Source organism: Seriola dumerili, unplaced genomic scaffold (genome assembly GCF_002260705.1).
Source record: "Seriola dumerili isolate Sdu_G_001 unplaced genomic scaffold, Sdu_1.0 BDQW01000551.1, whole genome shotgun sequence".
Taxonomy (NCBI): Eukaryota; Metazoa; Chordata; class Actinopteri; order Carangiformes; family Carangidae; genus Seriola; species Seriola dumerili.
The window spans coordinates 242,526-255,205 of record NW_019174806.1 but is presented as its reverse complement, the minus strand read 5'-3'; the positions used below and the strand labels follow the sequence as shown (position 1 = coordinate 255,205).

Sequence of the window (12,680 nt, the reverse complement as noted above, 5' to 3'; positions counted from 1 at the left end):
CAATGATATTTATGCCTGTGTGTGATTTATATGTGGTTAAAGCCACATATTTGCAGTTAAGGGATATTTAGCCAAGATATTCCAACGCGCAGTGTACGTTATTTCAACTTTGCAGTACACTACTGCTCTCACTTTCAACATTTTAGGCTATTATCTAATAATAATTATTAGCAAATTTCCTACATGAACTTAGAGGAACTTTGTTGCTTAAACCTGATTTCTGACTCATCATCAGTATTAGTGTCCAAACCATAGCAGTGACCAGAAAATTAATTTTCTTCCTAAATTAGTCGATTATTTGTTCCTAAACAACCAAGCTCTGCTGTATGAAGCATACATTATTTCACCTTTTATGTTCTTTTTCCCAGCTGATCTGTTAGTTTCCATAGAGCCACAAATACATTTCACACACTATTGCGAAGCCAGTCTGTAGAGATTCCAGCTGTTAGGCAACATAAAGGAACATCTGTCTGTCGTGAAATCAAGGCATCTGTTGGCAGAGTGGATTGCTCAAACCAAACTTTACTCCCCTACCTGATCACTTCACTTCAACTATGGCTTTCATACGCCACCCTGTGGAGAAACATAGACATGACCTGGGCCCTTCCCATCTGAACATTCACTGACTGTCCTGATCTAACTTGACCTGTACTCTCAAACTAATATGACCCTGCAAAAAAAGCATACAAATTGTCTATTTAGTAAAAACTTTTAGATGGCTGTCATGACTGGAGACTTAGCCCAGTTATAATTTTGTTATAACAGAATAAAGTCTTAGGTTCAAATTTCATTCTTGACCTAGGAAAAAAACAACCTCAACCCTTGGTCTATTTAATAGCTGTTCTTGAGCTTTCAGTCAAACCAGCTGTCACTGAATTGTTGCTTTTCAAATATACCTTTTATTCTGAGAACTTTAAGGAGTTCTTGTCCATGTTGGCTTAAAATAAGGTCTATTTAGGCCTTACATTTTTTGGATTTTACAAAAAAGGCTTGATTGACACACTGCCCACTCTACTCTGTTATCTCCTTATTTAAATCCAGGTGTGTAGTAGGAAAGGACTCAAACCTGAGATCATTTCAAAATTGGTGTAGAACAGCAAAGAAAAATGTATGTACAATGTACAAACTACTACTTCTATTCTCTGAAGTGGAATTATGGCAGATATGATAAATCATAATAAAACATGAATCCAAGTAGAAGTCAGAATTTAAGTATTAAAAGATGTGTATGAGTGTATGGGTCTGTGTGAATGGTCATAGCACTGTGATGCTGACACAGTGTACAGAGGCTCTGGTCTGGCTAACAACAAACTGCAGTATGATGTGGACCCTCACACAGCATCCTACTTTACCTTTTAGATTCAACCTAACTGTTTCCACCTTCAGGTTTGCTCCTTCAGGTTTGGATCACGAACTAAATCTAATTGTCACGTATTCTGAGTGGCTGCTAGGTGCTTGAGAAGTGATGCTGATGTGTGAGTTAAGGACATATGGTTGTTTTATTTACCTGTGAGAATGCACAAATTCCCAGAAGATACCCTCTTTGTTCAAACTGTGCAACAGTATTTTTCTGACCTCACACACCATGTTGTCATTGGCACTTACTGGCACTTACATATGACTTCCACATGCACATATGTTTTGCTGTACCGGGAGGTTTTGTGTGGGTGTCTCTGTGTGTAGTGCGCAACCCTTTGAGGACAATAAAGTCTCATCTGTTTTTCTGTCGAGGTTGTTTCACAGATTTAAATTCCTGTTCAAGTCATTTTCAGACAGGTGAATATAGTTCTGTGTCTACAGTTATCAACACATTCGATGAACAAACTGTTCATTTTTGCCCTTAATTCGAAATATTATAACACGACACATAACAGTCCATCAAACTTTGTATAAATCAGTGTTTAAATACATGTATCTATGAGGTTATGACACCTCGCACCTGTCCTCAAAGTTTACATTCTCCCTGATGTCCATCAATGCTTGTAGTTATTTTTAATTTAATCAGTAAATTATTGTTATTCTTATTATTGTCCTAACCTCTCTGTAGCTTGTCAAATGGTGAGAACAGGAATGAACCTTAAAACTGGAGAACAAGTTAAACACACAAAATGAACAAAGAGCGATGACGTCTTTTCATTGTTAATAACATAATTTTTTCAATTTAATTGTATTCACATATAAAGTGAATTTGATTTACTGTTTATCTGGCATTGTGTTTGTGACTAATTACTTAGTGCTATGTTTTTTAAGTTGTCAACATACATGACACTATTATCCTAAGAATTTATCTATTAATTTTATCCTCAACTGTCTCAATGAATCTAATTAATATTTTGTTTATCTGATTAAGAAATCCAGATTAATTTGCTATGATCAAATTATATTTTTCAATTTTAATTTGTCATTTGCTCACAATGTAACTCTAATGCTAATTATTTCTGGTATCACATATTTGCAGGTTTGCAAAAGAAACTTTAATTTTTGTTATCAGATATTAGCAGTCACATCTGGTTTATTTATATTATATATTTACTAACTACAGGAGATATAAAGTGACCAGATGGAAAAATGTAGTTTCATTCAAAATATACTTTGTTGTCCCAAAAATATTAGCAAGGTTTGTTCACTGCTATAAATTGCTTAAGTAGCTTCAAAGATTATGACAGAAATTTGAAGAGCCACCTCACCCTTCATTGTTCGCTGTGAACAAAATGAATAACAAGATCACAGTCAACAACAGTCCACTATCCAGAATAATGTTTATTGCTTTTGAAGATATTAATCTTTTTCTTCTTTTTTGCACTTTCAATTTTTCTTCTTTACAGTAAAACAAAGAGAGATGACAGGTAAAACCACTGCATTGTCAATTTTGGATGTGTACACACACATACACACACAGAGGAAACAGTATTTACAGCTGTTAGTCAGTGAAGTCCACATGGAGGTGACTGGAGGCCTTTCCTGTAGCAACTCAACAAACATAGAGCTTTACATTAACTTTACAATAGAGCTTTCACAACTAATCGTATACCGCCACTGTTTGACAAACCATAGGCTATAAAGGCTATGAAGCTGTACAATATGGTTTATTGTTCACTCTGTGCTGAGAAACTGGGCCGGAGAAAGGAAGTTGGTCAAAAACAGATAAACAGTTTTTGAATATTTTTTTCCACTGTTAAATGTCCTCAAGCAAACTGAATTGCTTTGCTGCTGGCATGGACAAAAAGCATTGATTGAAAAATAATCAAAACAGATTTTCGGGGGAGGATTTAAAAAAGAAAATGCGAAGACCAATATTATTCACATTTGACTAATTACAGTACAGTTACACTGGGTGAATGCTAACTATAAAAATAAGTCTACCGGCATATATTTGAACCCAAAGGGTTTGTACGTTGGGCATCTGGCAAAAATGACCAAAGGGCACAATTAACTGGGGTTGAGAAAATCAGAGACAATTCCCAGTGTGACCTCTGTCCTCATCATAGAAAAACATCTTCAGAGTGCAGATCTTCTGCCATTAATAATTTAAACTTTGATACACCTAAGCTTATAATTTTTCCAACATGTTTAAATACTGAATTAAATCACAACAATACAGCTAAATCTTATCATAGTGAATAATAATTAAATGTAATGTACACCATATTAAAATATATACACAGAAATATTCATACAAATTTTTAGATTGGCCCAGCTCTCTCTGCTCTCTTTTTCTTTCCGTTCAGAAAATGTGCAGGAAATACTTGAACCACGGGACAAAATAAATATTCACTGACTACCACAGTTAGCACTATTAGAAATATGGATTTTTAACATTTAAATCAACCTGCTAGAAACTATATCATATAAAAGTAAGTGCAAAATAAACTTAAGGGCAACAATTTCAAGCACAGGTTTACGATCAGAGATGATCTCTCAGAGGGAGATGTTGCCTGAAAGGACCACTAGGTGGCAGTATTTGACTATATCTCAAAAGTCATAGTGATTATACTGTATATATAGACCAGATCTCAATAATTACAGTACAGATCTGTAAAATTGGATTGATCTGAGCAATATTTGTTGTTCTGTTCTGTTAGTATAGGGATGTTGTTTGTTAATGTTTGCCAAGGCAGGCATTGCTGTGTTGTAATTTACTACCTCGCTGCCTTCTATCATAGCTCGGCTGCGGACAGCAAATTGTAGAGTGCTGCTGGCAACGTGTAAACAAGTCTGCAAACCACGGCGTGATCATTTAGTGTGAGAGATCAAAACAGAAAGGACAAGATGGTGACACAGACAGCCGATACACTTAAAACTGTACGCCCCATATGTTCCGAGATGGGGAAGTCGGTAGTGTAATGGACTGTAGGCAAGTAAAAACTTACGCAGGGAAACAGTAATTTTAGAAGTAAAGAGCATAACTGCCTTTCCTGGGAAAAGTATCTATCAAGACTGATGGGAGAGTTGATAATCTAAAGCAGAAAAGAGTTGCAGAGAAATGAAAGGAGAGAAGAAGAGAGTTATCAGAGCATAGACTGGCAAGATGGTGGACGCAGGAGAAAATGTATTAGCTGTGTATCATTTTGAGAGTCTCTGTCTCCCTGTGTCTTTCATGCAGAGCCATGGAAGGGGAGAGCGACGGAGCCAGGGAGGGCGGAGGAGGAGTGATGGGAATCAGGCTCTTCAGAGGATGTGGAGACACTGTTGGAGGGAGCGAGGAGATGGGTGGCAGCACGCTCCCTTTCTTTCCATCCAACACAATCTGTGATCGGTTTGCCAGGCTGGATTCCTTCCCGATGCCAAATTCATGCTCGTTTTCATTCTCCGAGCTGCAGTCGCTCAGATCTGTGATCTCCAGGTCTGAGTCCGACTCCGGGTCCTGCTTCACCCCCCCCCTCCTCTCTGTGGGGCTCTGTTGGTCTGTCCCAGTCCCGGATCCCAGCCCGACCGCTCCAAGCCCCAGGCTCAGCCCCGTGCCAGGAGGATTGGTCTCCACCCTTTCCCTTTCCCCAAGTGTCGCCCCGTTGCCAATGTCCGTCCGAGCCATCGACAGGCTCCCTGGGTAGGGTGGCAGGCAGAGTCTGGCTGGCTGACCACCCGCTGTGCCGTTCGTCCCTCCAGTTTGCCCCGATGCTCCCCTCTCACCCCCACCTGCTTCCCCTGGGGGGAGCAGGGAGGAGAAGGGGTGAGGCAGCTGGGAAAGGCTGCTCTGCAAAGGGTTGGGGTAAAACTGGGAGGGGTAGAGGGAGCCAGGGGGCAGTTTGGGGCAGTTATTGAGAGAGAAGGCCCCTGGGAGGTAGGGGTTGAAGCCCCAGGGGTAGTCAAAGGGTGGGTTGCGAGGGTACGGGCCCAGCAGGGACGGGGGTTTGGAGTAGCATGGGGCACCTAGGACAGAGAAAATCCAGAGACGGAGGTTAGAACTCAGAAGGGCCAAAGGTTTCTTGACATACAACATCCAAGAATGTTCACTAATTATGCTCAACGGTATTAGCAATTCTAATCAGAAGCCACAGGGGCCAATTCTGGCACGGTTGCTTTCAACAAAAATCTGATGGTTCATTTATGCATGCCAGTACTGTGTAGTACACCCACTTCACACTGCTGCAAACCAGATGTGATCACAAAGATTCTGCACTGCAGTCAAAACAAAAAAAAATAAAAAATCAAGCAACTAATCAAGCAGAGTTTACATCCTCCAAATGGTGTATTATTTCAGTATGTTAAATAGGAAATAGTTGGAGGCATGCTGCCACTGTTCTGACTGCACATCAACACAGTGGGGACAGTCACCTTGTTGAAAAATCTATTGGAGAAATAATGAAGAATGTATTAGCAGACGAGTCTGTGTACTTCCAGAGGTTAAATGACTGACAGGAAGAAAACTTGTAAACTGTCAAGCTCCTGTCACCCCCCCTCCCTACACGTTTTGACATGTCATCATATCATTTTAGATTAAGCAAAATCCTTAAGGTGTAGCAAATTAAATATTGCACCATATTTCAATTCAGTTCCTTGTAAGCATCACTTGATAACAGAAAAAGGGGGTAAATTTGAGGTGATGCTGGAATTCAATTTTAATGAACAAACAAAAGCATTGCCTCTCAACCCTACTGTACTTCCTTCCAACTGACAACCAACTCAAAGATTCTCTCTCTCTGCTGCGCCCTCCATCTCTCCCAGTCTTCCTATCTCTCTCTCACTCTGTTATTTACTATGCAGGGCTAATTTGACAGTGGTGAAGTCTCTGCGTGCTGGGCCAGGAGTAGCTGGCAGACACATGAATATTGAATCAGTCAGGCAGGCCTCACTTGCTTATGAAAACACAGTAATGGGCGCCCACAGGCCACAAACTGAAGCCTGCACCCTCAATTAGGGCCTTCCTGCCTGGGAAGGGATTAGGACAGCGGGGACACATGGGAGGGAGAGGAGGGTGAGAAGGGAAGAAGGGGGGAATAGGACCTGAGGACAAACAGAGTGGGGAGGGAGAGGGGTGGGGGTGGGTTTGCAGGTTGTGTGATGAGGAGTGCATGTGTGTGTGTGAGTACATCTGTTTACATGCTACCTCTCTCTAGCTCTGCACATTCGGCGTACACATTCTGATGCACGCATAGAGCGTGCAGAAAAACAAACAAAGGCAGATACATTAACACACATACATACTGTCAATCGCGCAAACGTGCACAAATCCACGCTGCGTTTGTAGAAACTCGTGCGTGCAGAGAAAAGAGGAGGACAATTGCGAACAATCACGCTGAAAGGGCGGGTGACTTCTCCAGCCTTCAACTTGTTTCTTACCACCGCTGATGTGCATAATTCACAAGCTAACATGGCCTCTCTCACCTGAAGCACAGTCTCACTGCAGGGTGCGTTGGGACAGCCATCTCTCTTATTTCCTTTAACAATAAATGCTCAAGCCTCCCTATATCCTCAATGCTCTCTCTGCTCTCCTGCTTCCTCTCTACCTTCTCCTCCTCCCTTTGTTTAAGAAGGTCTACTTTCTGTGTATACACTGCCTACACACCCTCTGTACAAGCTGTCTTTTCCCTCATGAAGATGGCTTTGTCTCTGGGATACTATAAGATTCCTGTTTTTGCTCAGGCAACTTTAAGTTTTTGACAAAGTTTTCTTCTTCTGTCGGCTCACCTGAACTGAGGAAAGGGAATGTGTCCAGTCTCAGCTTGTCTCCTTCAGGCCCCGGTGCCGTGGTCCCTCGATCAAACAGGGATGTTCCTCTGCCGGAGTCTGGCAAGCGGGGAAACAGGGACTGTATGGCCTGAGCAACAAAGAGAGAGATAAAAAAAAAAAAGAGAGAGGAAAAAGATTTAAAAAATGAGTTTGTGCCTTGACAATAACTTCCTAAATAAAGCACATGTATTCCCACAAATCCAACCTTATGGTGCTGCTGTGTAATGCGGAGCAAAGTCACATGTTGACAGCAGCACCCCGCAGAGTGTGATGCAAACAGTGACACAGTCGCAGCAAGGACAGGATAAAATGGGTGCCATGGGAGTCGTGGTAAAAAGGGAGGTAGGAGGACGCAGAGGCTCAGAGACTCAAAGGCAGGAAGAGTACAGAGTCAAATGGAGACCAGCGATTAAGATTGCGGGCACAAAGGATAAATGACAAGAAAAGAGAGAGGGATTGTGAAGGGACACAGGACGAATAGGACTGAGATCTGAGAGACTGACATCCATTCAGGATGTAGTGCAGCTGTGTGTGTGTGTGTGTGTGTGTGTGTGTGTGTGTGTGTGTGTGTGTCTGTCTGTGTGTGTGTGTGTGTGTGTCGATGTGTAAAATATGTGAAGGAGAAGGAGACAAGGTAAAAAATAAATGGAACACTTGAATCTCAGGAATCAAGGGGACAAAGGGGGATTTTTTTCCCCAAGCAGGACTGTGGATCAATAGTATCTGTCACCCCACAGCCCCAAGTTTGAAAGGCGAGACTGTACTCCCAAGCTGCGAGATCTGCGTTGCTTAACAAACCGCATTAATGACCCGCCATTGATCTGATCTAACGCGACCCCTTTGCTTTCTATTTCTTTCATTTTCAATCGATGACAGATGGATTCGCCATCGGAGACGGGGATAAGAGAAGGAGGGGATAATGTCTTCTTTTGTTTTAAGGACAAGTTAAAACCGTCTCCCTCCACTGTCGCCTTCAGAGTGTGTGTCTCCTTATCCCATCTTAAGGATGGCGGAGACAAATGATGGATGATTCTCTCTTACTGTACTTTCAAGTTATGTGCACTTTCTAGGACATTAGTTGCTTGAAATAAAATTAACTGCACGCTAGCACTTAAATCAAAGTTAGAAAATAGAGTCTTCTGAAACAATTTGTGTGGCTATGTTCATAATTTAGCATAGACACATTTAAATGGATTTGTTCATTGTTTTATTTTCTATAAATATCTGATCGCTTTAATAGACCTACAAGTAAAGTCATTATTTTTGAACTAAATCATCATTTTTTGTTCATGCCTCCTTCTTTCTGTGTTCGGATACAATTTATCTCTGTAAAAATTTTACAGTCTCACAGGGCAAATAATAAGTGAGTTGTATTCTATTATGATCACCAGTAGAGACAGTGAATAAAAGATAGATATGGTGAATACCACACATTCTCTTGTACAAAATCAAATGCACAGCAGGGGCCTGAGAAATACAACGGCAAAATAGCTGAGAGAAATGGATTTCAGTTACTTGAATTAAATCACTATTAATAAAAAAGAGTTGTGTGTCTTGCCATTTCTCCTTGTTCTTCTTTTTGTTGCAAGTTTCTCTTGCTCTTTCTTTATTCCCTGTGTATTTAAATACCATTTTTTATTATTACCTGCCATAGAGACAAAATATGGATATAATTTAGATTTCAATGAATGTGTCTCATTTCTCAAAAATGTGTCAGACTATAAATTTATGGTCATTTTCTACGTGACTGACACTGCATTATCTGCATTTTTTATCTTACAATATATATTAAAATAACTCCCTCCGCCCTCTCCCAGTCCCTCCATCGTACCCTTCGTACCTCTGGGGTGCAGTCTGGTGCGGTGGAGCCGCCATTGAAGTGATTCTGGGCCAGGAAGAAGGGAGAGTTGGCCATGTCCAGGATGGGGTAGTTCACCAGCACGACCTTACTGAAGTTAAACTTGTAGGTGAAACGTTTCCCTTTAGTTTTGTGCAAAATGCGCTTGTTGTAGTAATACCTGCAAAGGAGGAGGAGAGCATATCGAAGCAGGGATAGAGTGAGGGGATAAAAGATAAAGGAAAAAGGAAGAGGAAAAGGAAAAGAGGAGAGGAGGATTAATATAATGCTCACATCAAGGTTTTGTATTTCATCACCAACAGAAAAGAATAAGTAAACAACTTCAGCGCTGTGGGGTGAGAGCTATGCTGATTTCCCACTGTTTTTATTCAACTCCTCCTTCCTCAAATCAATTCATGTCTGACTGCCTTGATTCAACACAATATGCTCCTGTAGAGGGAAATTTTATTCAGCTGTTAACAGACACAAAGTCAAAAAGCCGAATCCCTTCAAGTGTCTGAAGCCCTTAACATGCAGTGAACTGGAGAACAAAAAACAACAGCAGCAAAACAACAAGACAAAATACTTCTTTCATCATGCACAAGACTATTTATAAATCTAAAAAAAATATGGGTATTATATTATTGTATAATATTTATTATAGCATCAAAGTGAATGAAATGGTGTCTTAAAATGAAAAAAAAGGTGTAGTTCTACTAAGTAAACAATCAGATTTTATTCATAAAACACAAATTTGTAACTGTTTAAGTGAAAATAATAAGAAAATGAGAGGTATGAAAAGAATTGTATAAATCCTATTTTCATCCTGGTATTTAATTTGACTCATCTCTGAAACTGTCATGTAAATGTGCATGCCGACGAAAAACGGCCACTGTTCCCCACAGCAAAGCACATTTACAAAGAGGGGGGACAACAAGAGGAGTCTCCATGGTAACAACCTCAGGTGTCACCCGCTGGGCATGTCGAGCTGTAGTCATACCGGTTTCCTGTGCCACCCACTAAGGTGTCACACTGTTCAGTCTGCCAGGATGCCAGGCTGATCGGCAGTAAGGGCAAAACAAGCAGCCATCTGGTTCAGGTAAAGGAGCTGAGTGCTCAGGCGGGGATGAAGGGGAAGCGCATGGGTGGGGTGGGGTGGGGGGGGGGGGCGGTGTGATGCTGCAATCTGAAAAACCTGCGGATGTTTTATCGTGATATAGTATATATCTCTAGTGCCATTTCTTTCAAAGTGACCACAGTAAGTGCACCAAACACAGAGTGCATTAGACAACCTCAGCACTAAATACTGGTGAGCAGCTCCTCATTATGCAGGCGCATTATATCAACAAACACAGCAGCATGTACGTATCAGCATGTATCCACAGTGGCTGCACTCAGTGCAATGATGTGTACGTGTTTTGCTATGCGTGGCAATTGTGCCGTGGCCCTTAATTGAGCAATTAAGTGAGGCTAATTAAGAAGGCTAATTGTGGCCCCAGCCAATTCATAACAATTAGACTCTGACGACAGCCCCCATTAAAAAGAGGCCAAAGGAAAGCGGGGGGGGGGGGGGGGGGGGTAGGAGAACAAGTTGGGGTAGTGTGCATTTGCATAAGAAAACTGCGTGTGTGGTTGGGGGTGTAAAATGCTGAAGGTATGGAGTGTGAACCGTATTGTTTTAATCGCCTTCAGAAAGTTCTGTGCCGAGCAGTTTCCCTGTTCTGAAGAAGTCCAGGCAATTTCAGACTTGGGCTTAATTTTGAAATCCCTATTGAATTTTTTATTTGGCAGCTCAATGGTGAACTTTCCATTAGGATGTCCACAGATAAGGAGAAATTGAGGGTATTGACGTTCCCTAGGAAAAGTCCCACCTTTATCTTTCCATTTTTACGAAAATGGAAAAGAGACTCTTCAGTGAGCATTCAGCCACAGAAGAGTAAACAATATATGTAAACCGTGGGGTGATAAGCGTCTTGATTTATCTGTTACAACAGTGTTATTGCTTGACATTCCACACATCATGTACACGAAGGTGCACAGACGCCAAACACACCAGAATAATGTTGTTTTCCTGTCATACCTCAGTGCCCTGCTCAGCTTGTCATAGTTCATATGAGGTTTGCATTTCCTTATCCCCCACAGCCGAGCCACCTCGTCTGGATCCTTGATGACAAACTCGCCGTAGTCTCCCTGCCATGCGATCACCCCCTGATACTCTTCCTTCTGCAGCAGCTCTAGGATGAAGTGCCACAGCTGGATCTGTCTGGAGCCGGGGCTCGACTCAGGCTTGTAGGCCCAGTCTGGGAAGGCGAACCCTGGGCAGAGGGAGCAGGAAAGAGAGGAGGATGTTAGGGCCTGTCATTTGTCCCGCTGCTTGCTAGGCATTGGGGGGGTAGGGTGTGTGTGTGTGTGTGTGTGTGTGTGTGTGTGTGTGTGTGTGTGTGTGTGTGTGTGTGCGCGTGTGTGTTTGTGTGTGTGTGTGTGTGTGTTTGGTGGTGGTGGTGGTGGTGGGGGGGTTGTTGCTGTCTGAATGACTGATGAGTGATGGAGGTGAGGGATGATGTGTTTAATATCACAGCGCGTGCCTTGAGCAATGTTAGTCTGCACTAATGCCCTCTAGCCTCAACAGATTGGTCAGTGGGATGATGACAGCTCTCTGGGAGAGATCTGATTGATGCTGCTCGGGTCTGAATTCTAAAAGCCGACTGTATGCACATCACTGATGGAGTTAAGTAGCTTTTTGACTCATCCAAAAGTGAATCTGGCACTAACTAGCCTTGTAAAACCATTAGACATACAACCAATTACCACCAGAGGCTCAATTTGTTTAGTAATGTGTGTGTGTGTGTGTGTGTGTGTGTGTGTGGTTAATCTTTTTAGATGAATTTTAACATGTGATTTTGATGATGATGGTGATGTTTGTGAAGTTTTATCAGAATTAAATTTGCTTGTTTTGGTTGTCTGGTTTCAACCAATTTGCACACGCGATCTGGGTCTAGATTAAAAAAAATGTTTAAAGATTCCTGCTCTTTCACTAGTATTTTACTTTTTTTTTTTTTTTTAAATAAATACTCTAATCAGACCTCAAGCAGACCTGACATAACAAAGAAAAGTTAAAATTACAGCTCCTGCTTTTGGTCATCTGAGCATGGCAGCGGGACTGACCTGGCGTCCAGAGTGCGGGCACCGGGGGGAGCAGCAGATCACTGACGCAGTTACAGTCCATGCCTCCACAACACCTGTAAGAAAACAATGAGACGGCATAGAGGGGAAGGAAAGTTAGTAAACAACGATTATTTGACTTGACGTGATTTGTCATTTGATTGAAAATGATTTGCTCAAGCCAGAGTCAGCTACCCAGCAGGTTTACTTTAGCTGAAGTTGAAGGTGAAGAGTAGAAACTTTGTTGAAAACTGAGGAATTGCATAAGGGTCGAAAGGCGCAATATGAGTTCAGAAACATACCTTAAATCGATGTGAAATATGGCAAGGTTGTGTTTTATATGATTTTGGTAGAGATCAGGTGTTTGATGGATGTAATCTTGTGTGGCTAACTGATATGCTGTGTCTGATGCAACAGGGTGGACATCCCTATAGTGCATTTATGAACAGGAGGAGTTAAGTAGACTTTTGAAAACCAAGTCAAAGTTGAGCCATACTATCCATTAAAAACT

General features: G+C 41.6%; 2 protein-coding genes across 2 annotated transcripts in view; both read right to left on the bottom strand.

Annotated features, from left to right (window-relative positions):
* The window catches only part of arhgef1 (Rho guanine nucleotide exchange factor 1), a 41,374-nt gene extending 40,966 nt beyond the window's left edge, over positions 1-408 (bottom strand). Inside the window, exon 1 of the mRNA XM_022764649.1 lies at positions 348-408. The gene's annotated coding sequence lies outside the window, so the exon portion shown is untranslated. The remainder of the gene's footprint in view (positions 1-347) is intronic.
* Positions 409-4,552: 4,144 nt separating this feature from the next.
* On the bottom strand, positions 4,553-12,233 carry LOC111236067 (ETS translocation variant 3-like protein). The gene is made up of 5 exons (XM_022764676.1): positions 12,173-12,233; positions 11,088-11,322; positions 9,011-9,188; positions 7,129-7,258; positions 4,553-5,370 (listed from the first exon to the last, which is right to left on the bottom strand). Exons 1-5 carry the CDS (start codon positions 12,231-12,233, stop codon positions 4,553-4,555), a joined length of 1,422 nt encoding a protein of 473 aa, XP_022620397.1.
* Positions 12,234-12,680: the final 447 nt, after the last annotated feature.

What these genes read in the sequence shown, in the direction of transcription:
- LOC111236067 (XM_022764676.1), bottom strand. Translation starts at nt 12,233, where the DNA reads ATGGACTGTAACTGCGTCAGTGATCTGCTGCTCCCCCCGGTGCCCGCA. An exon ending in AAGCTGAGCAGGGCACTGAG is followed by an intron (nt 9,189 to 11,087) that starts GTATGACAGGAA and finishes CCTCCTTTGCAG; the next exon opens with GTATTACTACAACAAGCGCA. An exon ending in CACCAGACTGCACCCCAGAG is followed by an intron (nt 7,259 to 9,010) that starts GTACGAAGGGTA and finishes TTTGTTGCTCAG; the next exon opens with GCCATACAGTCCCTGTTTCC.